Raw genomic sequence first — 27,941 nt, 5'->3', positions numbered from 1 at the left:
TGTGAGGAAAAAGTCAAATCAAGCCCCTATTTATAATTAAATAATAAATAATGAAAATGTGTTTGCTACTTGGTTGCTGTGGTAATCCTAAATTGCTGCTAAGTGGTTGCTGTGGTAATCCTAAATTGCTGCTAAGTGGTTGCTGTGGTAATCCTAAATTGCTGCTAAGTGGTTGCTGTGGTAATCCTAAGTGGTTGCTGTGTGGTTTTTGTGGTAATCCTAAATTGCTGCTAGGTGGTTGCTGTGGTAATCCTAAGTGGTTGCTGTGTGGTTTTTATGGTAATCCTAAATGGTTGCTTGGTGGATGCTGTGGTAATCCTAAGTAGTTGGTAGGTGGTTTCTGCAGTAACCTTTAGTGGCTTCAAGGTGGTTGTTGTGGTATTCCTAAATGGTTGGATGGTGGATGGTGGATGCTGTGGTAATCTCAAACGATTGAGCGATGGTTGCTGTTGTAATCCTAAGTGGATGCTGTTTGGTTTCTGTGGTAATCCTAAATAGTTGCTAGGTGGTTGCTGTCGTAATTTTAATTGGCTGTTAGGTGTTTGCTAGGTGTATGCTGTGGTAATCCTAAACTGTTGCTAAGTGGTTGCTGTGGTGAATCTAAGTGGCTGCAAGTTGGTTGCTGTGGTAAAGCTAAGTGGCTGCCAGGTGTTTTCTGTGGTAATCCTAAATGGTTGTTGTGTAGTTTTTGTGGTAATCCTAAGTGGTTTCTAGGTGGCTGCTGTGGTAATCCTAAATGGCTGTTAGGTGTTTGCTAGGTGGTTGCTGTGGTAATCCTAAATGCTTGCTGTGGTAATCCTAAGTGGTTGCTAGGTGGCTGCTGTGGTAATCCTAAATGGCTGTTAGGTGTTTGCTAAGTGGTTGCTGTGGTAATCCTAAATGGTTGCCAGGTAGTTGCTGTCGTAATTTTAATTGGCTGTTAGGTGTTTGCTGTGGTAATCCTAAATTGTTGCTAGGTGGTTGTTGTCGTGAATCTAAGTGGTTGCTGGGTGGTTGCTGTCGTGAATCTAAGTGGTTGCTAGGTGGTTGCTGTGGTAATCCTTAATGGTTGCTAGGTAGTTGCTGTGGTTATTCTAAGTGGCTGAGAAGTGTTTGCTAGGTGGTTGTTGTGGTAATCCTTTGTGGTTGCTAGTTGTTTCTGTGGTAATCTTAGGGGGTTGCTATGGTTTTGCTACATCTATAGGTGGGTGCAAAGCAGTTGCTGGGGTAATAGCATTCTTTACTTTTCTTGGCGTGTGCCAAAAATCATGGGATAGGATGCTAGATACCATGTGGTTTGTCAGTCATTGTATTATGATCATTTCATGTTTTATTATTATTATTATTATTTATGAAAATCAAAGCAGTCAATCAATTAAGTGTTTGAAAAAAAAACCCAAAAAACAACGAAACCTGTTTCTGATTGTACAGTTCATTCTGTGTGCCAAAAGTCATGGGATAGGATACTGGATACCGTATGGACTTGTGAGTCTATTATGATCATTAAATTTTTTTTAATGATTTTTATTAATATTAATATTGAAATCAAAGCAGTCAGAATCAATTAAGTGGACCAATGCAAAGCAACGGAACCGCCCGCATGTTTCTGATTGGACAAATCGTTCCCAAGTGGGAGTGTCCAGAAGACTCCGCCCACACGTCCGAAAGGTAAGTGCATTGTTCGCAAGGCTTCCGTGAGATGTGCCAAAAGTCATGGGATAAAGATACCATCAGATTTTATTATTATTATTAATATTATTACTATTATGAAAATCAAAGCAGTCAGACTTAATTAAATGGAGCAATTAAAAGCTAGGAACCGCCTGCTTGTTTCTGATTGGACAGTTCATTCCCAGTGGGAGAGGTCAGATTTTTTGGATCTGGGATCTGATTTGCGAGATCTTTCGCGCTGTCTGGTCCTGAAGCTGCAGGACTGTTCGTAGATCTTCTCCTCCAGGTTGGAGCTCGTGCTCTTCTTACTCCTCCTCTCGCCTGGATCTCCGCCTGGATCTCCGCCCTCCTGCTGTACTCCTCTAAACCTCTCCCTCATCTCGTCGTCCAGCTCCGGCTCCACCGCCTCCATCAGCCGCTGGAAGAGCTGCAGAGCCGGAGGAGATCCAGCCAGGAGAACTTCTGCACCGACGCCCCTCCTCAGATCCCTGATTACACTGTGCACCAGCTCACCACTGTACAACCTGAAAAAGAACAGATAAATAACAGATAAAAAACAGATTTCAAACAGATAAAAACAGATAAAAACAGAGTTTAAACATACAAAACAGATAAAAACAGATTTAAAACAGATTTAAAACAGGTAAAAACAGAAAACTCTTAAAATTATTTAATACTTTCCATGTATTACTTACATTATTCAGTAAGTAATATAAATTACTCATTATCCAGAATGAATTATTCAGAGTCAGTTTTACCATTAATTATTAAATAACTATGAATTACCAGCATATCCACTATGAATGATACAGTAACTGCTATGGATTTCTCAGTATCCACTCAGTATGAATTATTTAGAATCTACTATATGAATCACTCAGTAACTCCTTTATGTATTAGGTGTGTTAAGCGTGAACGCACCCGCCCCCATGCTTCACAGCTAGTCCTGTATTAAACACTGCCACTGTTCTGTTTGCTGTGTGATAAGCTACAGTTACAGTCCAGCAGCAGCAGTACTGATTACAGCTCTGATGGGAGATAAGAGGTCAGAGCGTAAAATGAAGGACATCATAAAGCTGGTGTTTACCAGGCATACTCGGGTTCTGGAACCGGATTGGCCAGCAGCTGGTTGAGGCGGAGACTGTCCCTCAGACTGCACTGCCATTGGCTGTAAGCGTGAGCCACCTCCAGGTCCAGTGGGATTTTCTCTTTACGGGTCTTCAGGTTCTTCAGCCTCTTTGGAACCGCCCCTAAAATTAACATAGAAATAAACATAAAATTAATATTATCAATTAGAAAATCACTAAAACATATCAGATTCCCTTGTGAGAAAAAGCTGCATATTTAAGTATAATAATGGTAAACTGTATGTGGATTTTTTTAATTATAGCGTTTATACTTATACTTACTAACATTTTTAGCTGTTTAATCTGTATTTCAGTATACTTTGAAAAAGTACTAATGTTGTACTGGTGTTGTACTTAATACAAATATATTGGGTTGGGTTGGGTCTCGAAACTCCAATTCCCAGAATCCCATGCGGTGATCAGTGGCAACCAGCCACACCTGTGCAGCACTCTATTCACGTTTTTCCGGGCATCCCAAGGGGGGCGTCCATGACGTCCCACTACTTCCGTTTGCCGTTTTTTTGGTTCCGCTCGCGCTAGCATTTCAGCGCTGCTAACCAAAACATTGCTAGTGAGACGAATACAGCTGGCTTTGATACGGATTACGTGCTTCTAAAATGAGCTCAGGCTCGACGTGTGCAGTTGTCGGGTGCCACAACAACTCAAAAAAGTTGAAGTTGTTGTTGGAAAGTACATGTTTTGAACACCAGCAGCTTCGTAAACACTGTCCGTGTCCGGCGCCTTATGCTTTGCACTCCGTACCGAAGGAGAAGGGAAGGAGCCTAGCGTGGCTTGCAGCTTTAAAACTGAAATATCCTCCAAAGAGGATATATGTTTGCTCGTTTCACTTTGTTGAAAAGAAGCCTACAGAGCATCCTGCATCCTGACCCGGAGCTGTATTTGGGTTACGAAAGACCACCAGAAAAAAAGAGAAGAAAGCTAGTTCGGGTGAGCCAAACGGCATCTACAGCCACCAACCTTAATGAAGATGCAGACGGTGAATCTCGTGAGTGTGATTAACTCTTCTCTTGTGCGGAACCCTTACTAACTTTTTTGTGGTATTACAACATTGTCTTGCAGCAGGTTAACCAGCTTTTTACCAGCATAGTGTATGTGGAATTAGATTTTGATGATGTCGGTTGGCCAGTATGCTTTTACTAGTCGACCAGCATGGTTAAGCTTGGTCATAATGTTTTTCTAGCTTGGTCAAGTTGGTCATGCTTGTTAACCAACTAAGCCATTAAACTGAAATTAAAACATACCATATGCAGGTCAAAATTGGAGCTAGTTGACCAGATTGACTATCTTAACTAGCTTGAATTGACCAAGTTGTATTTGTTAGCAGGGATCTAAGTAGTGATATAATTCTCCTCTTGCTATTTAGATATAATTGTATACTTTTTTGTCGGTATTTATTGTGTGTGTAAAAATTTCTTATCAGATTGCTGTGTGGCCTTCCCCCTGGAACCCTCTGACACAGGACCCTCAGGAGTTGAAAGCAGTCAATGTACATCTGCCTCACAGTGCCACTCCGTTCACACACAGTGGGAAGACCGCACCCTACTTGATCATGATTACACAAAGACAGGCAAGGAAAAGGCTATGCGGGACCAGATGACACAGTGTAATGACTTTGGGTACTTCATGCTTCAGAATGACACAGATTCCCTGCTGTACACTGGCTTAAAACTTGAAACATTTGACACCCTTGTTTCAACAATGGAAATGTTTAACAGCAGTGCGTTTACAATGCCCATACGAGACCAACTACTGTTGACCCTTATGAAATTGAAACTGAACCGTGTGTTAGGAGATCTGAGCAGGCAATTCTGTGTATCACAGAGTATGGCAAGTAAGATCATCTCATATTGGATTGACAAATTGGAGGAAGTCTTACGACCCCTTATTCCATGGCTTCCAAAGGAAACTATCCAGGCAACAATGCCAGCCGCATTTAAAACATTTCCAAATGTTACATGTATTTTAGACTGCAGCGAAAGCCTACTACAAAAACCCAAAAACTTGGATTCAAGGGGAGAATCATATAGCCATTACTATTCACACAACACAGTAAAATATCTTGTAGCAGTTGCCCCATGTGGACTTATCATGTTCATCTCTGCAGCTTATGGTGGTCGATGCAGTGATAAATTTATAACAATGGACTGTGGGATTTTAGATTACTTGAATGCTGGAGATGAAGTAATGGCAGACCGGGGCTTTTTAATAAGAGATGTACTCTTTGAAAGGAAAGGAAAGTTAGTAATGCCATCATTCACTAAAAAAGGAGCTCAGCTCACTGAGGAACAGGTCACTGCAACTAGAAGAATAGCAAATGTTAGAATCCATGTGGAGAGAGCAATTAGACGTTTGAAAGTATATAAAATTCTGTCACAGGTTGTACCAATTACCATGGCTCCTAAGATAGACAAAATTCTCAGAGTATGTGCTGCCCTTGTGAACCTGAGGGATGAACTTATTCGTGATTCTGAGTAATTTTATGTAAGGGTACAAGTAACACTACTATATGTATTCTACATTAAATTTAAAAAGTTGTGGCCATACAAAGCACCAGATCTGACACTGATCCTTTTTTTTGAGAAATATATTGTAACAAAACACAGACAAATAAATGTCTAGAGAAAGATATCTTGGAACAATGCATGGATGTAATACATTACCAGTGTTTAATTGATCAGCAAATTTTATACATGACAATTTACAATATATTTGATGCATGTAACTACAAATCTTTAAACACAGTCTTTCACAAATAGCATGTTTAACTCCCTACTGTGAATATTTGTACAGAATGTGCACTAAAGTTGATTATTTATTTGTAAAATATTTAGTGTTTTTTTTTTCATAACAGTATGCAAACCATTAATAGCTTTTGAACCTTTTCTGTGTAATGAATTGTTTACATTGCCTCTAACTTGTGATTTGTATTGTTGTTGTAGTGAAGATCATTTGAATAAAACAGAATAAAATATTGTATTTCTGTGTAACTTTGCACATGCTTTACATAAAAATGATTGTAATTTATTTACACAGCTCAAATGCATTCAGAGATGTCATTCTGATGTACAGCACACATTATACTTTTAATCTAGACCTTTCTCATAATGTCAACATATCTGCTATTCAGTGTAAACCGCCCCCCAGCAAATTCATCTACAAGGTGAGGCAGCATACATGAAAAGTAAAAACCTATCAGACGCTGTACATGCTCCTGTACATACACTTCGTCAAAGTCAACTGTAAGAACAACATTCTCATTAGGTGTCCAGATGAACAACCTGGCTGTGTTCAGACATGTACAGAACATTGCAAGTTGCAATTGCATGTAGTATCCTCTGCTACCAGTTTTCTGCAGCTGAAGCTTTCCATCCACTAATTTGAGGTCACTGCATTTATGAGTAAGCTGATCAATTAGTGACGTGTGGCTTTTGTTTGGCACAGGACATTTTATTTCAAGAAGCACACTGGAGTCAATGACTCCGTCTGGACTTGCTGAGAGCCAAGGTTCTTGGAGACTTATAACAGTCCCTCTGTGTGAAATGTTCATCCCTTGGTCTTTGAGTTGTTTGCAAGCTATAAGTTCATTTTCTTTCCCATAATTGGTTGCATAGTTGCCTCTAAAGGTAGGGTACATGTGCTCACATAGAAATTTGTCTTTTTTTTTTGTGGTAGTATGTACTGGAACCTTTTTTGCAGAACTAGCTGTAATTCTGAGTTTTCTTGCACTGTGCCACAAATCAGATGCACTTTGCTCTCTTGTCTCAAATTCAATTTGAGTTGCTTTTTCATCAGTAACCTCAATGTATGCCTGGTAGAATGCCTTGCATTTTTCACAAATTAGATCATTACTGTGAGTTTGGTGTGCCACAAAGGTTGTTTTATCTACTGTGTTTGTTTGCCCACAAGGTTGCCCCTTTAAAGGAGTGGCACTGTAACACTTCTCCAGTAAAGTATTCTTTAAAAGAAAAAGTGGCCTGGTAGGAGCTGTTTCTACACTCTCTTTGAACTCTTTGTGTGACAGGTGATGTGGTGTCTTTGGGAGTGGCTGAGATTCTACTGCCCTGTCCTTGCACTCATACGTCTCCTCTGCTCTATGGTGTCTGAAATTAATCTCACACAGCCGTTTAGGCTGAAGATTTTTTGATGTCCCTGCATTCCACCTGCGCTGTTCATCTGTACATGTACTCCCTGTCTTTCCACTGACCACTGCGTTTTGCACCTGAAATAATAATAGTATTTTATACCTTTTTAGTTCTTTAATATGCACAATAGAAGTACTCACTCGTAAAAGTAAAACTACAACAAACAAACGAGACATTATACATATAATTTATTTTTTTCAATGTTTCACAGCAAATACGTTCTGAACTTATCCCTACCTTCCACAAAACAGCTGCTGCGTGGCTGCAGGACTTCCCCAACCCTGCAATGCACGAGCAACCCACTGTCTCGACTACTCCACTTTCCCTCAGCATTACCCACGCCTGATGTTTACCTCGGCTGACGGTCTGACTCGGCTCTACCTCAGATTTCAAAAAAATAAAGTCACCGTGTTTTTTATACAAAACCTTTCCTATTTTGTTGCTATACAGGTAATTGTATGCGTCTGTGCTCTTATAGTTCCGTAGCTCTTCGCCATCTACGCCCTCGGAAAAGACGAAGTAGTTAACTATATCAATATAGCTAACTTCAGGCCACAGCTTCATGTTATCTACCCACTCTGAGAGCGTGGAAGGGTGGGGCACTGTTAAATCACAGTCACCACAACGTTTTAATACGCCCGTACTATGCAACCACCTAGTATTCTTGGCCATGTTTTTTTTAATAAAGCAGCAACGAACGTTCACTTTCGCTCATAATGTAAACACTCTAACCGGAAACCACAAACCGGCTTCAGCTACGAATCATGGGAAAGGTTAAAGTTCAGGAAAATCGTGAATATAAACCCCAGTCAAAACACTCATTCCTCTGTCGCACCTTTGTAGAGGGGTGACAGGTAACAGAGGATGTAAGAAAAAAAAAATAGAAAAGAAAACAATTATTGTGTTTTAATTTGGTTTATTTGAAGCTGAAAGCTGTCTTTCGTTTGTACATGTCGTTTGTGTGTTTGTACGTGGCATTTCCCTTGTTCTGTTTCTCGCCTTTTATTTTTTTTTGCACCTCTTCAGGGTTTTTTTTTCACTCATTTTCCAGTTTCCTCTGTGGAGAAACAAACCAAATTCCACAACCATAACCTTTTAATGTAAACACTATTAAAACATATTTAAAAATAATTAATCAAATAAACAAATAATTATAAATATACCTAAGTATATATATATATATATATATATATATATATATATATATATATATAAAATAAATAAATAAATAAAAAAGTGTTCTGCATTATAGATTAATACTACACTCATCCAAACTATGAAGAAAAACATATGAAATTATGAAAGTAATTAACAAAAAACTGTTAAACAGTTTTCTCAGTCAGTTTTATGAGGTAGAGTCACCTGGAATTCAGTTCTTTCAGTTAACAGCTGTGCTGAACTCATCAAGAGTTAATTACTTGAATTTCTTGTCTCTTAATAAAGTGTTTGAGAGCATCAGTTAAAGTAAAGTAGTGAAGAGGTAGAGTTACAGGTATACAGTGAATAGTGAATATTTCAGTAATGTTCGAATCCAGGTTATGAGAAGTGAGAAATACTCAACTAAATAAAGATTAAAAAATACTTTTAAGAAGAAATGAAGGACATATCCTCAAGACTATCTGAAACGTAACGTGTACAATGATGAAACTGGCTCTTATCAGGACCATCCCAGAAAAGGAAGTTTGTTACCAGAGTTACCAGCCTCAGAAACCACAAGCTAACAGCTCCTCAGATAAGAGCACTTTTAACTTTAGTAAATGAGAAGAGTGTCTCACCTCTTTGCGTAAGTGGATCTCTGGACAGCTCTCCGTACACCAGTCCCACCAGTAACGCCCGGAGGAACTCTGGTTTGGGTTCTGGTTCTGCCTGTTTCAGCCAGTAGCAGGTGACGTACACGGCTAGCTGCAGACTGGGAGGGACGGGAAGCCGGTCAGGAGGCTGAGAGACCAGCAAAGCTTCCAGGAGAACCTGCTGCCGCCAGTTCCACGCTGTCTAGAGCATAAAGGAACAGATATTTTAGTGTTTTATGTGTTTTATTATGTGTATTAAACGGAGAACTCCACCAATTTTACATTTTCAAGTGATTAAATGGTTCAGATATGAACAGAGTCATTCAGAGTTTGAGTTTGGTGGGTTTAACCCTTCTGTTATGTTCTGGGTCAAATTGACCCGCTTTAAAAATAGTTAAAAGTATATTTTTCAGTGTAAAACTTCTTCTGATTGCCTTAATTAGTTTAATCAACATACAGCTCTGTAAAAAAAGAGACCATTGATTTTACCAAATTAAAAACCTCTGGAATATAATCAAGAGGAAGATGGATGATCACAAACCATCAAACCACCAAACTGAACTGCTTGAATTTTTCACCAGGAGTAAAGCAGCATGAAGTTATCCAAAAGCAGTGTGTAAGACTGGTGGAGGAGAACATGCAAAAAAAAACTAAAAACTAAAAACTCCTAAAAACTTATGAATCTGAATCTGTTTTTCTCATTTTCTGTAAATAAATGCTCTAAATGAGAATATTTTTATTTGTAATTTGGGAGAAATGTTGTCTGTAGTTTATAGAATAAAACAACAATGTTCATTTTACTCAAACATAAACCTATAAATAGCAAAATCAGAGAAACTGATTCAGAAACTGAAGTGCTCTCTTCATTTTTTTCCAGAGCTGTATAATATGAAAATGGTTTGTCTCACATATTTGCAAAACACCCCCTGCAAAAACAAAAACTAAAACAAAATTGCAATGTATGTATTGCAACTATTGCATTTTTTATGTCGGTCTTTCTAAAGTAGTGAAACATTAAAAAACATTCAAAAATATATTATTTTATTATGAAAATCAAGGGAATTATTATGTTAGAGGTAAGTTACTCCATTGCACTAAAACTGGTAGAATAATTAGTAATGGAGTTAAAAATGAAATATTCACACTGACTGTCTTTTATCTTTCAGATAATTAAACATACACCGGGTCAAGCTGACCTGGGAACACTATTGCTGTTCCTGATAAATGAACATAACAGGAGGGTTAACATGAGGTGGAGGTGGTGAAGGACAAAAATTAATTCAGCAAATTTTTATATAAAAAAGGGTTAAAAATGTGTAAAAAGTTTTTTTTTTTCCAAATTTATATTTTTGTAAAAAGGTTAAAAATATTTTTGGGAGCTTTTAATTGACGAGTGAGAGCTCTGAGATGGACAGTGCACAGGTTCTCAGGTTAACAACTACACTACCCAGAATGCACCACCCGCTGACATCACGCACTCACCTGATCACGTGACACCTCACCTGATCTCGTTTATGGTATGGTTTTGTCTTTATTGCTCTGTCTACTGGTGATCACCCTTGTTTCATCCTTATTCCTATAATAAACATATATTGTTTTTATCAGTATCTGCGCTTGTCTGCTATTCTGTTCTGACCATGACAGAATACGCGGCCGAACTAAATCAGATAGCGGATACTGAGGCTATTAAATCTGGTCTAGCCAACCAAGGGAGGCTACTCGGTCAGCACCAGCAAACGCTCGCTGGTGTGACCCAAGCTATTTCTGAGCTAGCTAGCCAACAAGCTACACAGCAGCAACAGCTTTCTGAGCTAGCCAGCCAACAAGCTACACAGCAGCAGCAGTTTTCGGAGCTGCTAGCTCACCTCAGAGGCTTAACTGTGCCTAGCCCTAGCCCATTAGCTGCCCCCAGTTTGCCCAACGCTACATCCTCTGTGCCTGGTTTTTCTGTATCTAAACCGGAGATTTTTGATGGGGATCCAGAAAAATGCAGCGGTTTTCTTTTGCAATGCTCCGTGTTTTTCAGTAATTCACCGCCCACAACCGATAATGCTAAGATCGTTTTTATTATCTCACGGCTTTCTGGTAAGGCACTTGAGTGGGCTACAGCTGTTTGGGAGGAAGTTTCTGGGGCTAGCTACACTGATTTTTTGGCTATGTTTCGCACGGTTTTTGATCATTCTCGTTATGGACAGTCTAATGGGGAACTTTTGCTAGCTCTGAAGCAAGGTCAGAGGTCGGTGGCTTCCTATGCTTTGGAGTTCCGCACTCTTGCAGCTGGTAGTGGCTGGAATAATGCAGCTTTGATTAACGTGTTCAGAGGCGGACTCAACCCAGACATACAGAGGGAGTTAGCCTGCAGTGATGATTCGCTAACTTTGGATCAGCTCATCTCACTGTCGATCCGTTTAGATCAACTTCTCTAACGCCGCCCCAAGACCAGCCCTCGCGCTCAACACACTCCTGTGATTCTATGGACATCCAGAAAACCCGGCTAACTTCAGAGGAGCGACAGCGCCGGATCCGGCTTCGTTTGTGCCTTTATTGCGGGGAGGTCGGACATTTCAAGGCTGAGTGTGGTCTCCTGACCCGACCTGTGAAAGCTCCTACCCTGGGACAGCACGTGGAGTGCTCTCCACGCGCTAACGTGGTGCGTATTGCAAACACAATGCTTTGTTCAACATGTTTCTCGTTACCTGTGAATATTATGTTGCCTGATGGTATGCTCTCTGTCCCAGCGCTTATAGACTCCGGGTCGGAAGGGAACTTCATCAGCCTGGACCTGGTTAAGGACCACGGAGTACCCACCCGAGAACTTCTGCGTCCGTTATCCATTCATGCTGTGGACGGGAAGGCTGTGCGCTCCAAACCAGTTACGCTGCAGACGTTACCCATCACCCTACAAGCCAGCGCTCTTCATTTTGAAGAACTGCCACTTTTCGTGCTTCCCAGCACCGAGCATCCTGTGATCCTGGGCATGCCATGGCTCAAGACCCACGATCCCACCGTCTCCTGGCGCGATGGGGATATCACGGTTTGGTCTTCTCATTGTCACAAGAACTGTTTAGCTTTGGATGGTTTAATCATTCAGTCCACTTCGGTGGAGAGCCCTGTAGTTTCTGATTTCTCCATTATTCCCCCAGAGTATTCTGATTTTTTGGAAATGTCTAGTGAAGTTGAAGGTGTAACTAGCTGGCCCGTTCTCACGCATCCTAATCCTGACCTACCCTTTGTAGTTGAAGTCGATGCTTCTAATACTAGCATAAGAGCAGTTCTTTCCCAACGCAGCGGTTCACCGCCTACACTACATCCCATAGCCTTTTTCTCTAAGAAAATGTCACCAGCGGAGCGTAATTATGGGATAGGGGATAGAGAGCTGCTGGCTGTAAAACTAGCTCTAGAGGAGTGGCGTCATTGGCTGGAAGGTGCTGCACATCCATTCACCGTTCTTACAGATCACAAGAACTTAGAGTATCTCCGTACTGCTAAACGTCTAAACCCCCGTCAAGCTCGTTGGTCACTGTTTTTCTCCCGATTCAATTTTTCGATCTCGTTTCGTCCAGGCAACCGTAATACTAAGGCTGATGCCTTATCCCGTGTTTTTAGTTCTCCAGACGACACATGTCACGCTTCCGAACCCGAACACATTCTGCCACCCACTGTTAAAGTAGCAGCTATTAGATGGGAACTTGATGACCTCATTCAGCAGAGTCAAGCTAACACACAACCTCCGGAGGGTTGCCCTCCTCACAAGATTTATGTACCTGAGCAGTTTCGCGATCAGCTCATTGGCTGGGCACATGCTGCCCTTACTTCCGGTCATCCAGGTGTTACACGCACGCTACAACTAATCTCAGCTCGGTATTGGTGGGAAACCATGCGAGCTGACATTCAAGCTTTCGTAGTTTCATGTTCAGTCTGCGCACAATGCAAAACACCCAAAACCCTTCCAGCCGGTAAGCTATGTCCTCTGCCAGTTCCTGAACGACCATGGTCACATATTGCTGTAGACTTTGTTACAGATTTACCTGAATCTGAAGGTTACACTACTATCCTTACAGTTGTAGACAGATTTTCTAGGGGAGTTAAGTTTATCCCTTTTCCTGCTCTTCCTACTGCTCTTCAGACCGCCCAAGCTATATACACACACATTTTCAGACATTATGGGGTCCCGGAGGACATTTTGTCAGATAGAGGTCCTCAATTTACTTCTCGGGTATGGAAATCGTTTTTTGAACATTTGGGTGTACACGTGAGTCTCACTTCTGGGTTTCATCCCACTAGTAATGGTCAATGTGAGAGAGTTAACCAAGAGTTGGGAAAATTTTTAAGATTGTACTGTTTCAAGCATGCTTCTGAGTGGTCGCAGTATTTGATTTGGGCTGAAATAGCTCAGAATTCTCTGATTAACTCCACGTCTGGTCTCACTCCTTTCCAGTGCATTCTGGGTTACCAGCCTCCATTAGCTCCGTGGACAGCGTCGTCCACTGAGATCCCCGCTGTTGACGACTGGATGAAGCGGAGTGAGCAGGTGTGGGAGGAGACGCATCAGCAAATCTCGCAGGTCTTACGGAAATATAAGGAGCAGTCTGACAGACACCGTGGTACCACCCCCCAATACCAGCCCGGAGACAGGGTGTGGTTGTCGACCCGGGACTTGAGGTTTGAGGGGGCCTGTAGGAAACTGTTGCCTAAGTATATTGGCCCTTTTAAGGTTTTGTCTCAGGTTAACGAGGTGACTTATAAGATTGAGTTGCCAGCTCAGTACAGAGTGCATAACTCGTTCCATGTATCTCTGCTCAAGCCTCTTGTCCCAGGTCCGCTTGCTGAGGGTGTTCCTGATGACGTGCCGCCCGCGGCAGTGGAGGGGGAGGATTCGTCTACCTATGCGGTTCGAGAGGTGTTGGATTCACGCAGGCGTGGCGGTGTGCTCCAGTACCTCATAGACTGGGAGGGTTACGGCCCTGAGGAGCGTTGCTGGGTTGCCGCCGGTGACGTGCTGGATCCTGCTCTACTGGCCGAATTTCATGCCCGTCACCCTAGTAAGCCTGCTCCTAGATCCCGTGGGCGTCCCAAGCGCTCACTCTCTTCTTCGGCTCCGGTACGTAGGGGTTCCCAGTCTCGCAACCCCCGCCTGTCCGGCACCTCTGAGGCTACGCCTGGTCCTCCCGCCGGTACTCCCTGCCCGTCGGGTGGACGTCGTCGTGGTCGTCCCCGTTCCGGCTCCGTTCCGACTCCCTTGGGGGGAGGTACTGTCACGTCTGGTGCTGTTAGCTCCTCTGTCCCTTCCACACCCAGCTCTAACGGAGGTTCTCAGGTTAACAACTACACTACCCAGAATGCACCACCCGCTGACATCACGCACTCACCTGATCACGTGACACCTCACCTGCTTCCTCCAGGAAGTCCCGAATACTGATTACTGGCACTGTAAAGGTGCACACCAAACAGACTACCACGCCGCGTATTGTAGGTTATCCTCGTACAAAGCGTTACTTATCTCTTGTCTCAGTTTATCTTGTGTATGACCTTGCTTTTTGTTTCTCGACGCCGATTCTTGCCTCTGCCTTTGATATTGGATTGTTTTGTGTATGACCTGGACTGTGCTTTCACCACCGCCTCTTGGATTATCTCTGATACTGGATTGCTTGTGTATGAACTCTGGACTGTCTCTCGTTTATGGTATGGTTTTGTCTTTATTGCTCTGTCTACTGGTGATCACCCTTGTTTCTGTATCGACCCTGATTACATCTGTTTATTCCTATAATAAACATATATTGTTTTTATCAGTATCTGCGCTTGTCTGCTATTCTGTTCTGACCATGACATATATATATATATTTTAATCTATATCTAGTGAAAAACTGTAATAACATTGTTCTGTAACTTTATAAAAATATCAAGTGATTTGTTTATCGTATGGTTTTGGAAATGCTAATTTTATCAAGTTGTTGCCTAGACACTTTAGACAGTAAAAAGTGAATTAAACTAATTTCTTCCTACTTTATTTTTTACAACCTCAGTGTGTTACACCTGCAGCCGTACATTGCAAGATCTGAAGATTTATTTGTTCTAAAATCTGTTTCAGGTATGTTGCTACCTAGATTTTCTCTCCAAAAATGCACTACAAATATTTCTGAATATGTTCTGAATTAATTTTGCTAATCCTGTTGTGCGATAAGAGAAAAAAATGCTTTTTTCTGTTCTTTTTGGAATTATTCTTATGAAAAACAAGCTATACGATAACGTACATGTTGTGTGAAAAATACTATTTTAGAAATACTAACATGCAGCCCTGGTTTATGACAAATTCAATGGCCAAACAGTGGTCCTTGCACATGCTCTGCTTCAGAATGGCACAGTACATGTTTGGAGTTCAGCTCGCCAGTGCTGGATTATGATACTACCACCACCATGCTTTACTGAGGCAAAGGACAGTTGTCTTCATACTCTTCATCAGGAAGCCACCACACATGCTGGACACGATCTGAGCCAAACAAGTTTATCTTAAGCTCGTCAGACCACAGGACATGGTTCTGTTAATCCATGCTATTGGATTGCTTGTCTTCAGTAAACTGTTTGCAGGCTTCCTTGTGCATCAGCTTCAGAAGAGGCTTTATTCTAGGACAGTTCCATGCACACATTACATTACATAGCATATAGTGGACGCTTTTATCCAAAGTGACTTACATTAATGAGGTACATTAGCAATAGAGGACCCAGAAATCTGAGGCAAAACATTTTTGGCAGGGTCTGAACATGGTCGAAAAAGAATAGTGGGATACATGTTTTAAAGCCAACCTCTGGCGAGGCCTTGGCCACCATGTTTGGCCTTGGCCACCATGCTGTAGCTCAGTTTTAGGTTGTTGGGAATCCTCTTATAGCCTAGGCCAACAAGGTGGCATGAGGTGGCATGTTGAGTATCCAGTGGCCAATATGAGAGAACTAGGGTTGCAGCGGTAACCGGTTTCACGGTATACCATGGTATTAAAATGCACAGTTATCATACCGTGTGTGTTTGCTTATTACCGGTAAAACACAAGCCAGCGGAGAAACTCACCCGCGCATGCGCAACTCTGCTCCGCTTCAGCTGCTCAGCACACAGCGGTGAGAACACCAGAAAGTGCATCAGACTAAACAAATCTCCGTCCGTCTAAAAAAAGGCTAAACTAAAATCAGCAGTGTGGGACTATTTCACAGCTAAAGGTGGACATACGTCAAACCTGTACTCCCATCTCCGAGAACACCACCCCGCCGTGCAGCGCAAAGTATGTGTTTAGTTTATAATTTTAATCTGAACCTAAATAAAACCTCTTTGTAGTCGTGCACAACCCATGCGGCAAAAGCGCTGAGTTATCCGAAATTTGGGCACGCAGGTACAGGCGTGAAGTGCGTGCTACGACGGATTCACGTGTCCGTGTAAAGGTCCTGGCTCAGTTTATCAGATATTATGATGTGTGTATATATATATATATATATATATATATATATATATATATATATATATACATACATACATACATACATATAATATATATATATATATATATATATATATATATATATATATATATATATATATATATATATATACATATATTATATATACACCCTTAATGCCCTTAAGAGTAGTGGAAAAACCTGGTTTCCTTTACCTAATGGTGTACAGCTTATTTTTTTTAAGGAGACATTATCTATATAGTTGTTCCAGGTTTCTACAATAAATAGTTAATTGAACAAAAAACCTTTGTTGTAATTTCTTTAAGGGTCAGTTTAATAATATATGTAACAAACTGTGATACCGTGATAACCGTGATACCGCGGTATTTTCTGAGACGGTTATCATACCGTGAAAATCTCATACCGTTGCAACCCTAGAGAGAACTGAACCCAAAGCACCATATTTAACGTCCTTGCTCCCTTATAACTTTAACACGTGACATAACACCAGGGACGTGAGGTGTACTCAACTGTGTTGCTAAATATTTAGATATTAAAGGCTGTGTGTTGAGTTACTTCGAGAGGAGAGTACATCTATACTGCTATACAAGCTGTACACTGAAAACTCGTTATATATATATGTTATATGTCAAGTTTCATTTCTTTAGTGTTGTCCCACAGAAAAATATAATAAAATATTAATATTTTTTGTTGGATATTCTATATTTGGACAAATGCATGTGCATTGGCTGTATTACCTCCCACAGTGTCTCCAACTGGAGGTTTGGAACGACCTTGCTTGGTAGAACAGCTTCCACCCTGGAGCTGGTTATCTCAAGCTCCTCCCTGTCGTATTCCTCCACGTAGGCGCCATCCGTTACGCCCAGCAGTAAGGCATAAATGGTCTGCCGTATGGGTTGAGACGTCCGATTGCTGCTGGAGTACAGGGAATTCTCCACTGGGAAGCTGAGAACCGTCCTCTGCTTGGCGAGGACGTCCATTACGACGGTGTCAAGCTTGCCCTTGGCCAACTGCTGAAGAGTCCACTCTGGAAGGCATGGCAAAGAATCAGGAAGTGCCGTTCCACTCGTGAAGAACTCTGCTATGGAGCTGAGGGAGAGCTGGTAGTCCTCCAGACCTTGCGTGAGGACATTGAGGACTTTGTCTGAATACGCCGGGTCCCTAATGTGGCTCAGAACGCCATTTATGGCCTCTTTTGGTTTCTTAAATTTTGACAGCCATTTGAACAAGGCATCGATATCCTTGGTTACAGTAGAGCCTTTTGAGGGTTTCGCCCAGTTTGGAAGCGATCCTTTGTCCAGGTGAATATCGTCATTGCTCGCAATTGTGGCGAAAACAGGGAGGAAAAGTCTTCTATGAGTGCTCAGCCGTTCCACAAAATATTCTTTGGCTCGAACAAACTTTTCGTCCGATTGATTCATCAAGGATAAATTCTTCCACTGGAAACTCCAAAGGGGCAGCAGTCCTCCCTTCATGTCGAAAATGTAGAAGTCGGCCTTGTTAGAAAGAACCGGACAGTTCCACTCGTTGGCCAAGGCAGCAGTCTCCCAGTCAGCCTTGGCGACACACTGAACGAACGGCACCTCCAGCTTCCTGAGGATCTGCACGAACACCGTCTTGACGAGAATTGGCAGGACGTTTCGTGGACGTCCTGTAGACAAGGCGTGAGCCTTTCTGATTGTGATTTCACCTTTTTTCTTCAGGTTGCGGAACTCGCCGTCGCCGCCGTCGTCCCCTCCATCCAACACAACGTACGGTTTGATGCTGCATTCTTTGAGGTTCTTGAAGAAATTGCAAACCACTGTTTCAAAATCGCCATATTCCCCACCCTGTGCCTGATCCAAGCCCGATGTAAAATACAGAGTGTGGTACAAGTTGCATCCATCGATTACAAGCTTGCTGTCTCGGAACTGTTTGTTCCTCAAGACAAAGATGTTCTTGTGGCTGCTGATGTAGCTCCTCAGATCATTGGCCTCCATGGCTCCAGTTCCTGAGACCTTACAATTCAACAAACCTGGAGAGAAAGAAAAGTAATTTCCCCTGATGTAGAACCTTAGAGCTAGACCTCTAAAACCCTAAAATATTAAACCTCCTGTTATGTTACAGGTCAAACTAACCCATTTTGAAGATTGAAGATCAAGGGAAATTACTTAAAATTATGTTTTCAGTATGAAAACTTTAAAAAGTTCTTTCAGATTGACTGACCTCTTCACAACTTTACAACTGATGCTCTCAAACACATTAAGAATAAAGAATTTCAAGTAATTAACTCTTGATGAGTTCAGCACAGCTGTTAACTGAAAAACTGAAAGCTAAAATATAAAACATATTCTGGTTTGTTTAACACTTTTTTCTTTATTAAATAATTCCATATGCGTTTCTTCATAGTTTGGATGAGTTTAGTATTAATCTGTGAAATAGAAAAGTTTAAAATAATGAAAAAACACTATATATATGGTGTGTCCAAACGGGTTTGACTGGTCCTGTATAAAGTTCCAGCCATGTGAATCACACATGATCGTGCTTGCTTGGATATGAGCATGCATTCCTTAATATATCTGTATAAATCTGTATTTTTTCTATTTAAAACCATTGCGTTGCATTAGGGAATTATGCATTTAAGCTATTTTCGTACATTTTCAAATTTATCTAACAATGCATTGTAACATTTTATTACTTTTCCATGTAGGACCATATATGAGTATACAGTTGATCAAACAAACCAGTTATTCTCCTGTAAAATACTGTAAAACTCCAGTCTTTAGTGCAGAAAAGTGAATTTACCTGCAGGTTTAAGGTAATTTACCTGTTCAGATCAGAGCGTGCAGAGGAGCTCGCGCTGCCCGCAGTCCCGCGCGCTATCTGCTCGTGCACGCGCGGGAGGCGCGCGCTTCACGCGCAGAGGGAGAGTGAAACGCGTCACGCGCAGGAAAACGAAACCTAACAGAAGGAAAACGAAACCAACGGAAAAAACGAACCCGATCAGACAGACTGATCACTGTGATCGATTACTGATCAGCACAACGCTGAACTCCAGTCACTATTACCAATACACATCACAGCCTCTCTCAGACTCTTACTGGTTATACTGGTTTATCTGTGCACCAGTGTTCTTCACCCACACACTGACCCCGAGAGACTGGGGTCACATACCAGTGCTCTCAACACAACACATAAACATTTATATTGGTTTATACTGGTCTACAGTGCTGGCTAACCAGTATAACACACTTCTGACCAAAACATTTATACTGGTTTATAATAGTTTATACTGGTTTAAACAGTTTTTACTGGTCTAGTGCTGATTGACCAGTATATCACATTTCTAAACAAACCCTTTATACTGGTTTATACTAGGATATACTGGTTTATACTTGTATAGTGCTGGCTGAGCAGTAAAATAGTGTATAAAACACCCCATATACTGGTTTATACTGTTTAAACTGGTTTATACTAGGATATACTGGTTTATTCTTGTATAGTGCTGGCTGAGCAGTAAAATAGTGTATACAACACCACATATACTGGTTTATACTGTTCTAAACTAGTTTATTATGGTTTATAGTGCTGGTGTTGTGGTCTAGTACTGGCTGAGCAGTAAAGTAATGTTTAAAACACAACATATACTGGTTTATACTGGTCTAAATTGGGCTATACTAGTCTATACTGAATTTATACTTGTATAGTGCTGCTGACCAGTAATCCAGTAGTTGAAAACACAATTTATACTGGTTTATACTGGTCTAAACTGGGTTATACTAGTATATTCTGGTTTATATTGGTCTATTGCTGGCTGAGAAGTAACCTAATGTTCGAAACACAACATATACTGGTTTATACTGTTCTAAACAAGTTTATACTGGTTTATAGTGCTGGTGTAGTGGTCTAGTACTGGCTGAGCAGTAAAGTAATGTTTAAAACACAACATATACTGGTTTATACTGGTGTAAACTGGATTATACTGGTTTATAGTGCTGGTGTAGTGGTCTAGTACTGGTTGAGCAGTAAAGCAATGTTTCAAATACCACATATACTGGTTTGTAATGATCTAAACTGAGTTGTACTAGTATATTCTGGTTTATATTGGTCTATTTCTGGCTGAGCAGTAACCTAATGTTCAAAACACAACATATGGTTTATAGTGCTGGTGTAGTGGTCTAGTACTGGCTGAGCAGTAAACCATTCGTTTAAACACAACATATACTGGTTTATACTTGTATAGTGCTGGCTGAGCAGTAAAATAGTGTATAAAACACCACATATACTGGTTTATACTGGTCTACAGCACTCCGCTGCATCTCGAGTGTGGCTCTACAGAAGCCAGAGCAGCTCCACAGGCTAAGCTAAGGCTAGAGAGCCTAACTGATTTCCCGAACCTGGATAGAAATCAGTCCAAACTGGGGAAACGAAACCGAACCATGCGAAAGATTAAATCGGTGGCACGAACTTGAAGCAAAGCCAAAAGCCTGAAAGCAGTGTTATCGGCTTCCATGCCAAACTGTTCACCCTGGAATGCTAAAGCTAAAGCTAGCGCTGGTACACATCGCAGAAAAGCGCATTAATGCAGCCCAAACCGCTCGCTCTGCGGAATCACTTAGTGGCGATAAGGGTTCTAGACACCAATATTCCCAAAGGTACCCAAGACAAGACAAGAAAACTGTGAACCGGGATCCAAAGAGCTCGACCGGTGTTACACCGAATTCTGTGACCATAGAGGGCGCTATTTCTCAGTTTCTGTTCACATGCTTTCGTTTTTTTTTCAGTTTCTGAATCAGTTTCTCTGATTTTGCTATTTATAGGTTTATGTTTGAGTAAAATGAACATTGTTGTTTTATTCTATAAACTACAGACAACATTTCTCCCAAATTCCTAATAAAAATATTCTCATTTAGAGCATTTATTTGCAGAAAATGAGAAATGACTGAAATAACAAAAAAGATGCAGAGCTTTCAGACCTCAAATAATACAGAGAAAACAAACAAGTTCATATTCATAAAGTTTTAATAGTTCAGAAATAATCAATATTTGGTGGAATAACCCTGGTGGTTTTTAATCACAGTTTTTTTCATGCATCTTGGCATCATGTTCTCCTCCACCAGTCTTACACACTGCTTTTGGATAACTTTATGCTGCTTTACTCCTGGTGCAAAAATTCAAGCAGTTCAGTTTGGTGGTTTGATGGCTTGTGATCATCCATCTTCCTCTTGATTATATTCCAGAGGTTTTCAATTTGGTGAAATCAATGAAACTCTTCATTTTTAGGTGCTCTCTTATTTATTTTTATTTTTTTACAGAGCTGTATATTTGATAGTCGATATGCGATTATTGAACAAACCAACCAGAGTCCAAAATACAAACCAAATAGTGCTGGTGTGAAAACACTTCCAGAATCCCAGAATGAAAACGCTGAGTTTAGTCGACACTAGTGGGAATGTTACCAACTATAAAAAAAACAATGGCAAAAGTCATGGGATAGCAGTATTTAAATGGTTTAAATTGTTAAAGTTAAAGTGCGGTTGCGAATTTAACATTCCTCCATCCACAGTTTGATGTGTGTACTGTATGGAAGTGTATGGATATTACCACACACAGTGCAGTGGATACATTGGGAATGATGGTGACCTGCAGCTTCTGGTTAGAACTGTCCAGGCGTACAGACAAGCGAATCTGGTAGAAATCCAGATTCTACATCCATATTCAATGCATTCAAAAATTACACTCCTCCCACAGCTCTTTAGATTAGTGCTCTTTAGCTTCCATGTGATAAGCCAAAAGTCATGGGACCTGATGACAAAATAAGTCTATATTTTGTGATAATGATTATAACACTGATAGCAGACGCCGTATCCTGCAGCCCTGCATAGCGTTACTGAACTCTACGCCTTTCTTCATATTGAGGAAAAGCCTGAAACACTGAAGTTCCTCTTCTCCTCTATAATGCAGTAAATCTTTATTTCCTTTTTCCTCAGTTTTTTTTTTTATAAAGATGGTATTTAATTTATTGTTCTGCACATTTGAAGCCGGAAATCTTTCATCGCTGTTTCAGAACACAATTGTACATTAAAATTTCTACAAATCTTTAACAACAGTTGTGTTTCTCACTGTTCCTTGTGAAGTGTGTGTGTGTGCGTGTTGTGTGTGTGTTGTGTTGTATTTAATGCGTAAAAAGCAGAGGTTATTAGACAGATTGATTGATTATTGATTTAAGGAAATTGATGTTACATTGATTTTTTTATGCTGGGCTTTACTGCTTGTGGCTGAAACTCCACCCTCTTTGGCTAGGTCTGCCTAACGACAGAGCGATCTATTTTCTGATTGGCTCAAGCGTGAGAAATACCATGTGTGGCGTGTGAGCGTGTGAACTCACTGAAAAGTGTTCTCAAAGCGTGAGACTTGAGAACACTGGCTATTAACCTCACGACAAGTTTGTTAGTGTACCCTGCAAGCTTCAGTGGTGCATAAAACCTGTATTTCGGACACACAAATAGTGTTGCATGTTATACAGATACTAGAAAAGTATTAAAATTGTGCTGTTTCATTAAAATCTGTGTGATACCCAACTTATTTAGTGCCGAATTCAGCACCCCCGCCAGGAAAAGCACTCCCTCTCTGGCCATATTTCTAAGTAAAGTTAAATTGCTTTTATCAAGAAAACGGTGCGTACACGCTCCAGAGAGGGGGTGCTTTTCATGGCAGGGGTGCAAATTTAGATAGATTTAGATACTGCTCTTATTTTAAAAAGTGCTTAATTTATTTAAGTTCTTAATGTACCAGTGTTGTGCTGATGTCAGCACCCCCGCCAGGAAAAGCACCCCCTTTTTTCAAACAGGCTGCAGGTGACATCACTATTTTTCATAATTTCTTAAAAGCCAGTGTAGCTTAGAACAGCATGTTAGATATTAGAGGTGTGCCAAAAAATCGATTCACATAAGAATCTTGATTCTCATTTACAACGATTCAGAATCGATTTAAAATGTCCCAAAATCGATTCTAAGGTCCAATCCCATTTCTTCAGACATTTTTATAAATCAAATCGTTTAGAATCAAAAATCGATTTTGAATCGATTCCCACCCCTATTAGATATTTTCATTTCCCCCCCCCCCCAAAAAAAAAAAGCTAAAGCCAAGCAGATGTACATGTGCGCTCCCGAGAGGTGGTGCTTTTCCTGGCTGGGTGCTGTATTCGGCACAACACCGTTACATTAAAAACGTAAATATATTAAGCACTTTTCAAAATAAGAGCAGTATTTTTCCAATAAGTTACACAGAGCACAGCTTTCTCCCCTCATCCCTGCAGGGCAGCATGTTCTGCAAGTTAGAAGAGAAAGTCAGGAACGGCTGTTAGATAATACCAGCATTCTTAGCAACCATCCTCAGCTAAATAGCGAAATATGCAAAATATGGAATTGGACCGAGAACACATTCAATCCGGTCAGCTAAATATGCAAATCATCTTTCAGAAAGAAAAGTCGACCCATTTAAACAATTTAAAGAATTCAGACAGCAGCAGATTAGTGAATATGATAAAGAACAATTTCTTCATGCTCACATCCTCAAAAAGATTTAGGGCAGTAATAACTGTGTGCTTTATCTTTTTGGGTAACTAGATTACCCAAGATGTGGAGAACATCTCTATATGTTCATACAGGCAGAATTATATTACCATTTTTACTTTTAAACTATAAAAAGATAATACCTTAAAAAAAAACGGTGTTTATGACTAGCACCAGTTATTAACCAGCATTTTAAACTTTTACGTTTAAAATAATATAATCTCTATTCATTTCAAAATGTTCAGTTCCTTTCTAAATTCAATTTAGAAAAAAATGTCTAAAAATGTATTTCAAAGTGAAAATAGTTTTTAATCCACATATTCTTCCCAAAATAAACACTTTAATATACAGTTTGTTCAAATCTGAACTACAGATTAATGCAAATACTTAAAGAAAAGGAGAAAAGTGTGAATAATAATAATAACAGGGTAAATCCTCTGCATCACCTGAGTATCAATCCACAGCACAGTAAAATGATTCCAGCACACAATTAAAATTGTAACGCAAAACATATTTATATATTTTTTACATGTAATACATGCATTCCTATGACATTTTCTCATGCAAACAAAGTAAGCAAAGTATTAAAAAATTAAAACCCTGAAAATAATGTTCTTGAATTGCCTTAAATGAGAAGCCCCAAGATATAAATTTTAATATATATTTAGTTAAAATCAGAGCTACATATGCTGCATATGTATTAAATACTTAAAAACTTAAAAACTGAGTATTGCTCTATAATACAGATTACACTTCTAATTATCAGGTAATTTTATATCTGAGGGTTTTTTTACACACAAAAACTTAAACTCTAAAACTGTAAACAGCAGTAATTACAGGAAATTAAAACGGAAACCACTTCAAAACCGAAATCTGAATTTTACAATTTTGGGTAACAATAGTTAAAAAAAATCTAATAATCCCTGATAATGATGAATCTTTTTCTAAAACAAAACCTTTTGCATCAGTAAAATAATTAAAATACACAATAAAATATTAATATTGTCAATGTTAATGTTTAGTTTAAACATTAAAATATTTTAAAGCAATTAATGTACTTTAATGCAAACTAGATAGATAGAATTTCACTTACTAAAGAAAAAAACAGAACTGAGCAGAAGTTGCAATATTAAAGTCATATTTATGATAATAAAATCCCCAAATATTAATTTTTATACATATTTTGTTACATTTTGTGAAAATCGGGATAGTGCTGTATAATAATCAAACAGTTTAGTTTAATAAATGAAAGCAAAAAATCATGCATGTTCTCATTTTTTACTAAACAGTTCACTAGCATTACCACTACAGCCCACTAGGGGCAGCGGTCTACAGATTTTAATCTTCGAGATTTACATTTTTTTTCATAAATGTATGTCTTTTTTATTTTGCATAAGAAAGTGGATGTACGAATAATTTACTGAACAGTTTAATTTGCATGCAGATTTAATTTGAACTGCTTTTTTTCTTCTTTTTTTTCTTTTCCTATAACAGTGCTGCTTAAAAAAAAGTGTGGTTGAGAGAATAACGTTAATTTAAAATGAGAGATAATCAGGAAAGTGCTCAATATTTATCAAACAGTTCAAAAATTAAAACACTTTTTGCTAAAAGCTGACCAGTAGTACCTCTGTGGCTCACTGGTGGCAGCAGAAAACAACCTTTACAGAAAAAAGCATCAAAAACATCTAAACGAACATCTCGGATACTGTTGGGAACTAGAGCCATGCATCATTTAGCCTGCGAATGGATGTATGAATAATTACTGAACAAGTTTCCGAATTTCCACAGGTTCTGCTGTTGTTTCAGGAGTGTAGAGATTAATTATATAAATTATATATATCACAATAAGTATCCTGATATATAATTTTTAACACTATAATGTGTAGTTTATTAGCTGATCAGTTGGATCCGGTGAAAGAGACCAGGGTAAATAAACTCATTTAAACTAGGTACTGTACTAAATTCTGGCTATTCACAACATACAGCTTCTAGCTAACTGGTTAGCTAAATTAATTTTCGTTATTAAACAGTTATAGCTTACAGTAAGTCCTGCAATCCTAAATTAATAAACACAATTTAAAAATGTGTTTTTCATAAACATCCTGAAGACAGTGCTCTTTAAAGACCCTATTAAAGGCCCTATATAAAGATGTTTTTACCTTTTACTTCTATTATTTTTTGTACTTCACTATTGTAAGTCGCTTTGGACAAAAGTGTCTGCCAAATGTAATGTAAACAAATGAAATAGTAAGTAGGGTTCCCTACTAGCCCATCGCGCTTTGCAAAACCAGCAAGATGGTTGGCTGTTTCTCCTGATTGGCGGAACTTTATCCTTGAACTGACTGAAGAGATTTTCTGTTCACACACGGTCAGTGACCCGTCTCTTCATTAATAATACAGCTGAGTGAAGCGATTCGGTGCTGCTAGAAAATTATTCGGTGCTGAAGCCCTGGAAGCCCAGGCCAGACGAAGCCCCTGTACTACTTCCAGTTTTGGTTTTCTTGGATTTCGAGTGTTCGGTTCCGGACTGTTTCCTGTGTCTTGTGCTTTTCCTGCAGGTTTGGTCTTCGTCTTCTTTGTCATCTTCGTCATTTTCGTCATTTTCGTCATCTTCGTCATCTTCGTCATCTTCGTCTTCCTCCTCTTCCTCAAGCAGTAGACGTTCATACCCTTTGGCGAGGTCGTCCATCGGGTCGTGATGCACCGGTCTCTTGCTCGGCTGGACCTGCTTCACTACGACCCCCAGCCTCTGGATGACGTCCTCGCTGAGCTGCTGCTCCACAGCGCTCCTCAGTTTGTGATAAAGATTGACGGCCTCTGGAGCTCCGGCCAGCAGGGAGTCGGGGGTGATGCCGCTGCGGAGCTCCTGGACCACACTATACAGAAACACTCCACTGTACAACCTGAATAATAATAAAAAGAAAAAGATATTACATTACGTTTTCTGTTTGTAATATCCCATAAAGTCCCTAATAATTCAAGCATTCAGTACCTCATAGATAGAAGGTTAGATAATGCTCTTGATTCATCTAACCTTTATCTTAAGGGCATCAAGAGTGTTCTCTAGCGTTTATCTTTGGGGCTTCAAGTCCATTCTGTAGCATTTATCTATGGATGTCAACAGGGTTTTCTAGCATTGATCTCTGGGGCATCAAGAGTTTTTTTTAAGCATTTATATTTGGGGGTCAGGAGCATCTATAGCAGGGGTCGACAATAGGTGGATGAGCAATAATGAAAAAAATAAAACATAAAATGCTTTTCTGGTGAGCTTTAGTTTATACATCCCTCCCCCGTCTCTCTCTCTATCATGCTCCGCCTGTTCTCATTTTTCTTGGGCTCCCTATCTCCTTATAAAGGCATTTTTTTCCAGGCCGCATCCCAATTCAGTAGCCGGGGCAGTGTTAGCATATTGGAACGCGACCCTGATGACACGGGTTCAATCCCACGTGAGGAGCGGTGTGTTTATTTATTTATTATTTTCTTTCTTCTTGGGTTTACCTGCTTTGAGATGAACTGTTCTGCAATTGGGTTCAACAACCCTCTGGGCTGGAGAGTCTGTAGCGCTCCATCCCATTACACTTAATTTTACAAAATAGAGATTTTTTTTGTGTCAGCCACGTAATGGCTTGGAAAATATCTGACCCGCGGCCAAAATTAATTGCCGACCCCTGGTCTATAGCTTTTATCTCTGAGGAATCAAGATGGTTCTCTAACGTTTATCTTTGGGTCATCAAAAGGGACCTCTCGCATTTGTCTTCACTCTATGTTTTCTAACCAGGGGCGTTGCCTGGGTATGTAAAGATCCAGGGCTCAGCCTAGTTCATTATATATATATATATATATATATATATATATATATATATATATATATATATATACATATATATATCTTCCTTACTAGCCCAACACGTTTCACAAAACCAGCAAACTGATTGGCTGTTTCGGGAGAATTAATCAATCCAGCTATTGGTTTAAAGGCTGTGTTAATGTGTCTGAATGCTTGTTTGAGTGAAGTCTCATGACTCACCTTTCGCCTGGAGGGAAGAGTCGCATTACTTTAGGTTTAGACACGAGATGCTTCATATTGATATGATTCAGTGTTTTGCTTTAGTGTTATATTGTTTTGCATGCTCTATGTTTTGCTTTTGTAACGTTCACTCCCTTCATGCCAGGAAAGGTATTTTACCCAGTTTCCCA

The 27,941-nt window shown here is 40.0% G+C and overlaps 3 protein-coding genes and 1 long non-coding RNA gene across 5 annotated transcripts in view; 2 read left to right on the top strand and 2 right to left on the bottom strand.

Annotated features, from left to right (window-relative positions):
* The window catches only part of LOC103042549 (calcium-transporting ATPase type 2C member 1), a 185,594-nt gene that overhangs the window by 102,960 nt on the left and 54,693 nt on the right, over nt 1–27,941 (top strand). The gene's annotated exons all lie outside the window — the stretch shown is intronic.
* The window catches only part of LOC125784824 (protein asteroid homolog 1-like), a 55,562-nt gene that overhangs the window by 19,671 nt on the left and 7,950 nt on the right, over nt 1–27,941 (bottom strand). The gene's annotated exons all lie outside the window — the stretch shown is intronic.
* On the bottom strand, nt 9–19,084 carry LOC125784825 (protein asteroid homolog 1-like). 2 transcript variants are annotated; one of them, XM_049468620.1, is made up of 5 exons: nt 18,998–19,084; nt 16,929–18,205; nt 8,716–8,932; nt 2,738–2,900; nt 9–2,174 (listed from the first exon to the last, which is right to left on the bottom strand). In XM_049468620.1, exons 2-5 carry the CDS (start codon nt 18,168–18,170, stop codon nt 1,826–1,828), a joined length of 1,971 nt encoding a protein of 656 aa, XP_049324577.1. In that variant the 5' UTR covers nt 18,171–18,205; nt 18,998–19,084; the 3' UTR covers nt 9–1,825. The 2 variants fall into 2 exon arrangements, with proteins under 2 accessions (XP_049324577.1, XP_049324582.1); XM_049468625.1 differs by having other exon boundaries at nt 16,929–18,188; nt 18,998–19,056.
* Nucleotides 3,660–5,774, top strand: LOC125784840 (uncharacterized). Its single transcript, XR_007427435.1, has 2 exons — nt 3,660–3,783; nt 4,219–5,774. It is a non-coding gene; the product is annotated as an uncharacterized LOC125784840 (long non-coding RNA).

Source organism: Astyanax mexicanus, chromosome 1, assembly GCF_023375975.1.
Source record: "Astyanax mexicanus isolate ESR-SI-001 chromosome 1, AstMex3_surface, whole genome shotgun sequence".
Lineage (NCBI taxonomy): Eukaryota > Metazoa > Chordata > Actinopteri > Characiformes > Acestrorhamphidae > Astyanax > Astyanax mexicanus.
The sequence above is the reverse complement of the archived record's forward strand: the minus strand, read 5'-3'. Positions and strand labels throughout refer to the sequence as shown.

Bases quoted from the DNA above. Each gene is read 5' to 3' on its own strand.
- LOC125784825 (XM_049468620.1), bottom strand. From the start codon at position 18,170: ATGGAGGCCAATGATCTGAGGAGCTACATCAGCAGCCACAAGAACATC. The intron at 2,901-8,715 runs GTGAGACACTCT...TGTTAATTTTAG, and splicing joins AGATCCACTTACGCAAAGAG to GGGCGGTTCCAAAGAGGCTG. The intron at 2,175-2,737 runs GTAAACACCAGC...GTTCTTTTTCAG, and splicing joins CCAGAACCCGAGTATGCCTG to GTTGTACAGTGGTGAGCTGG.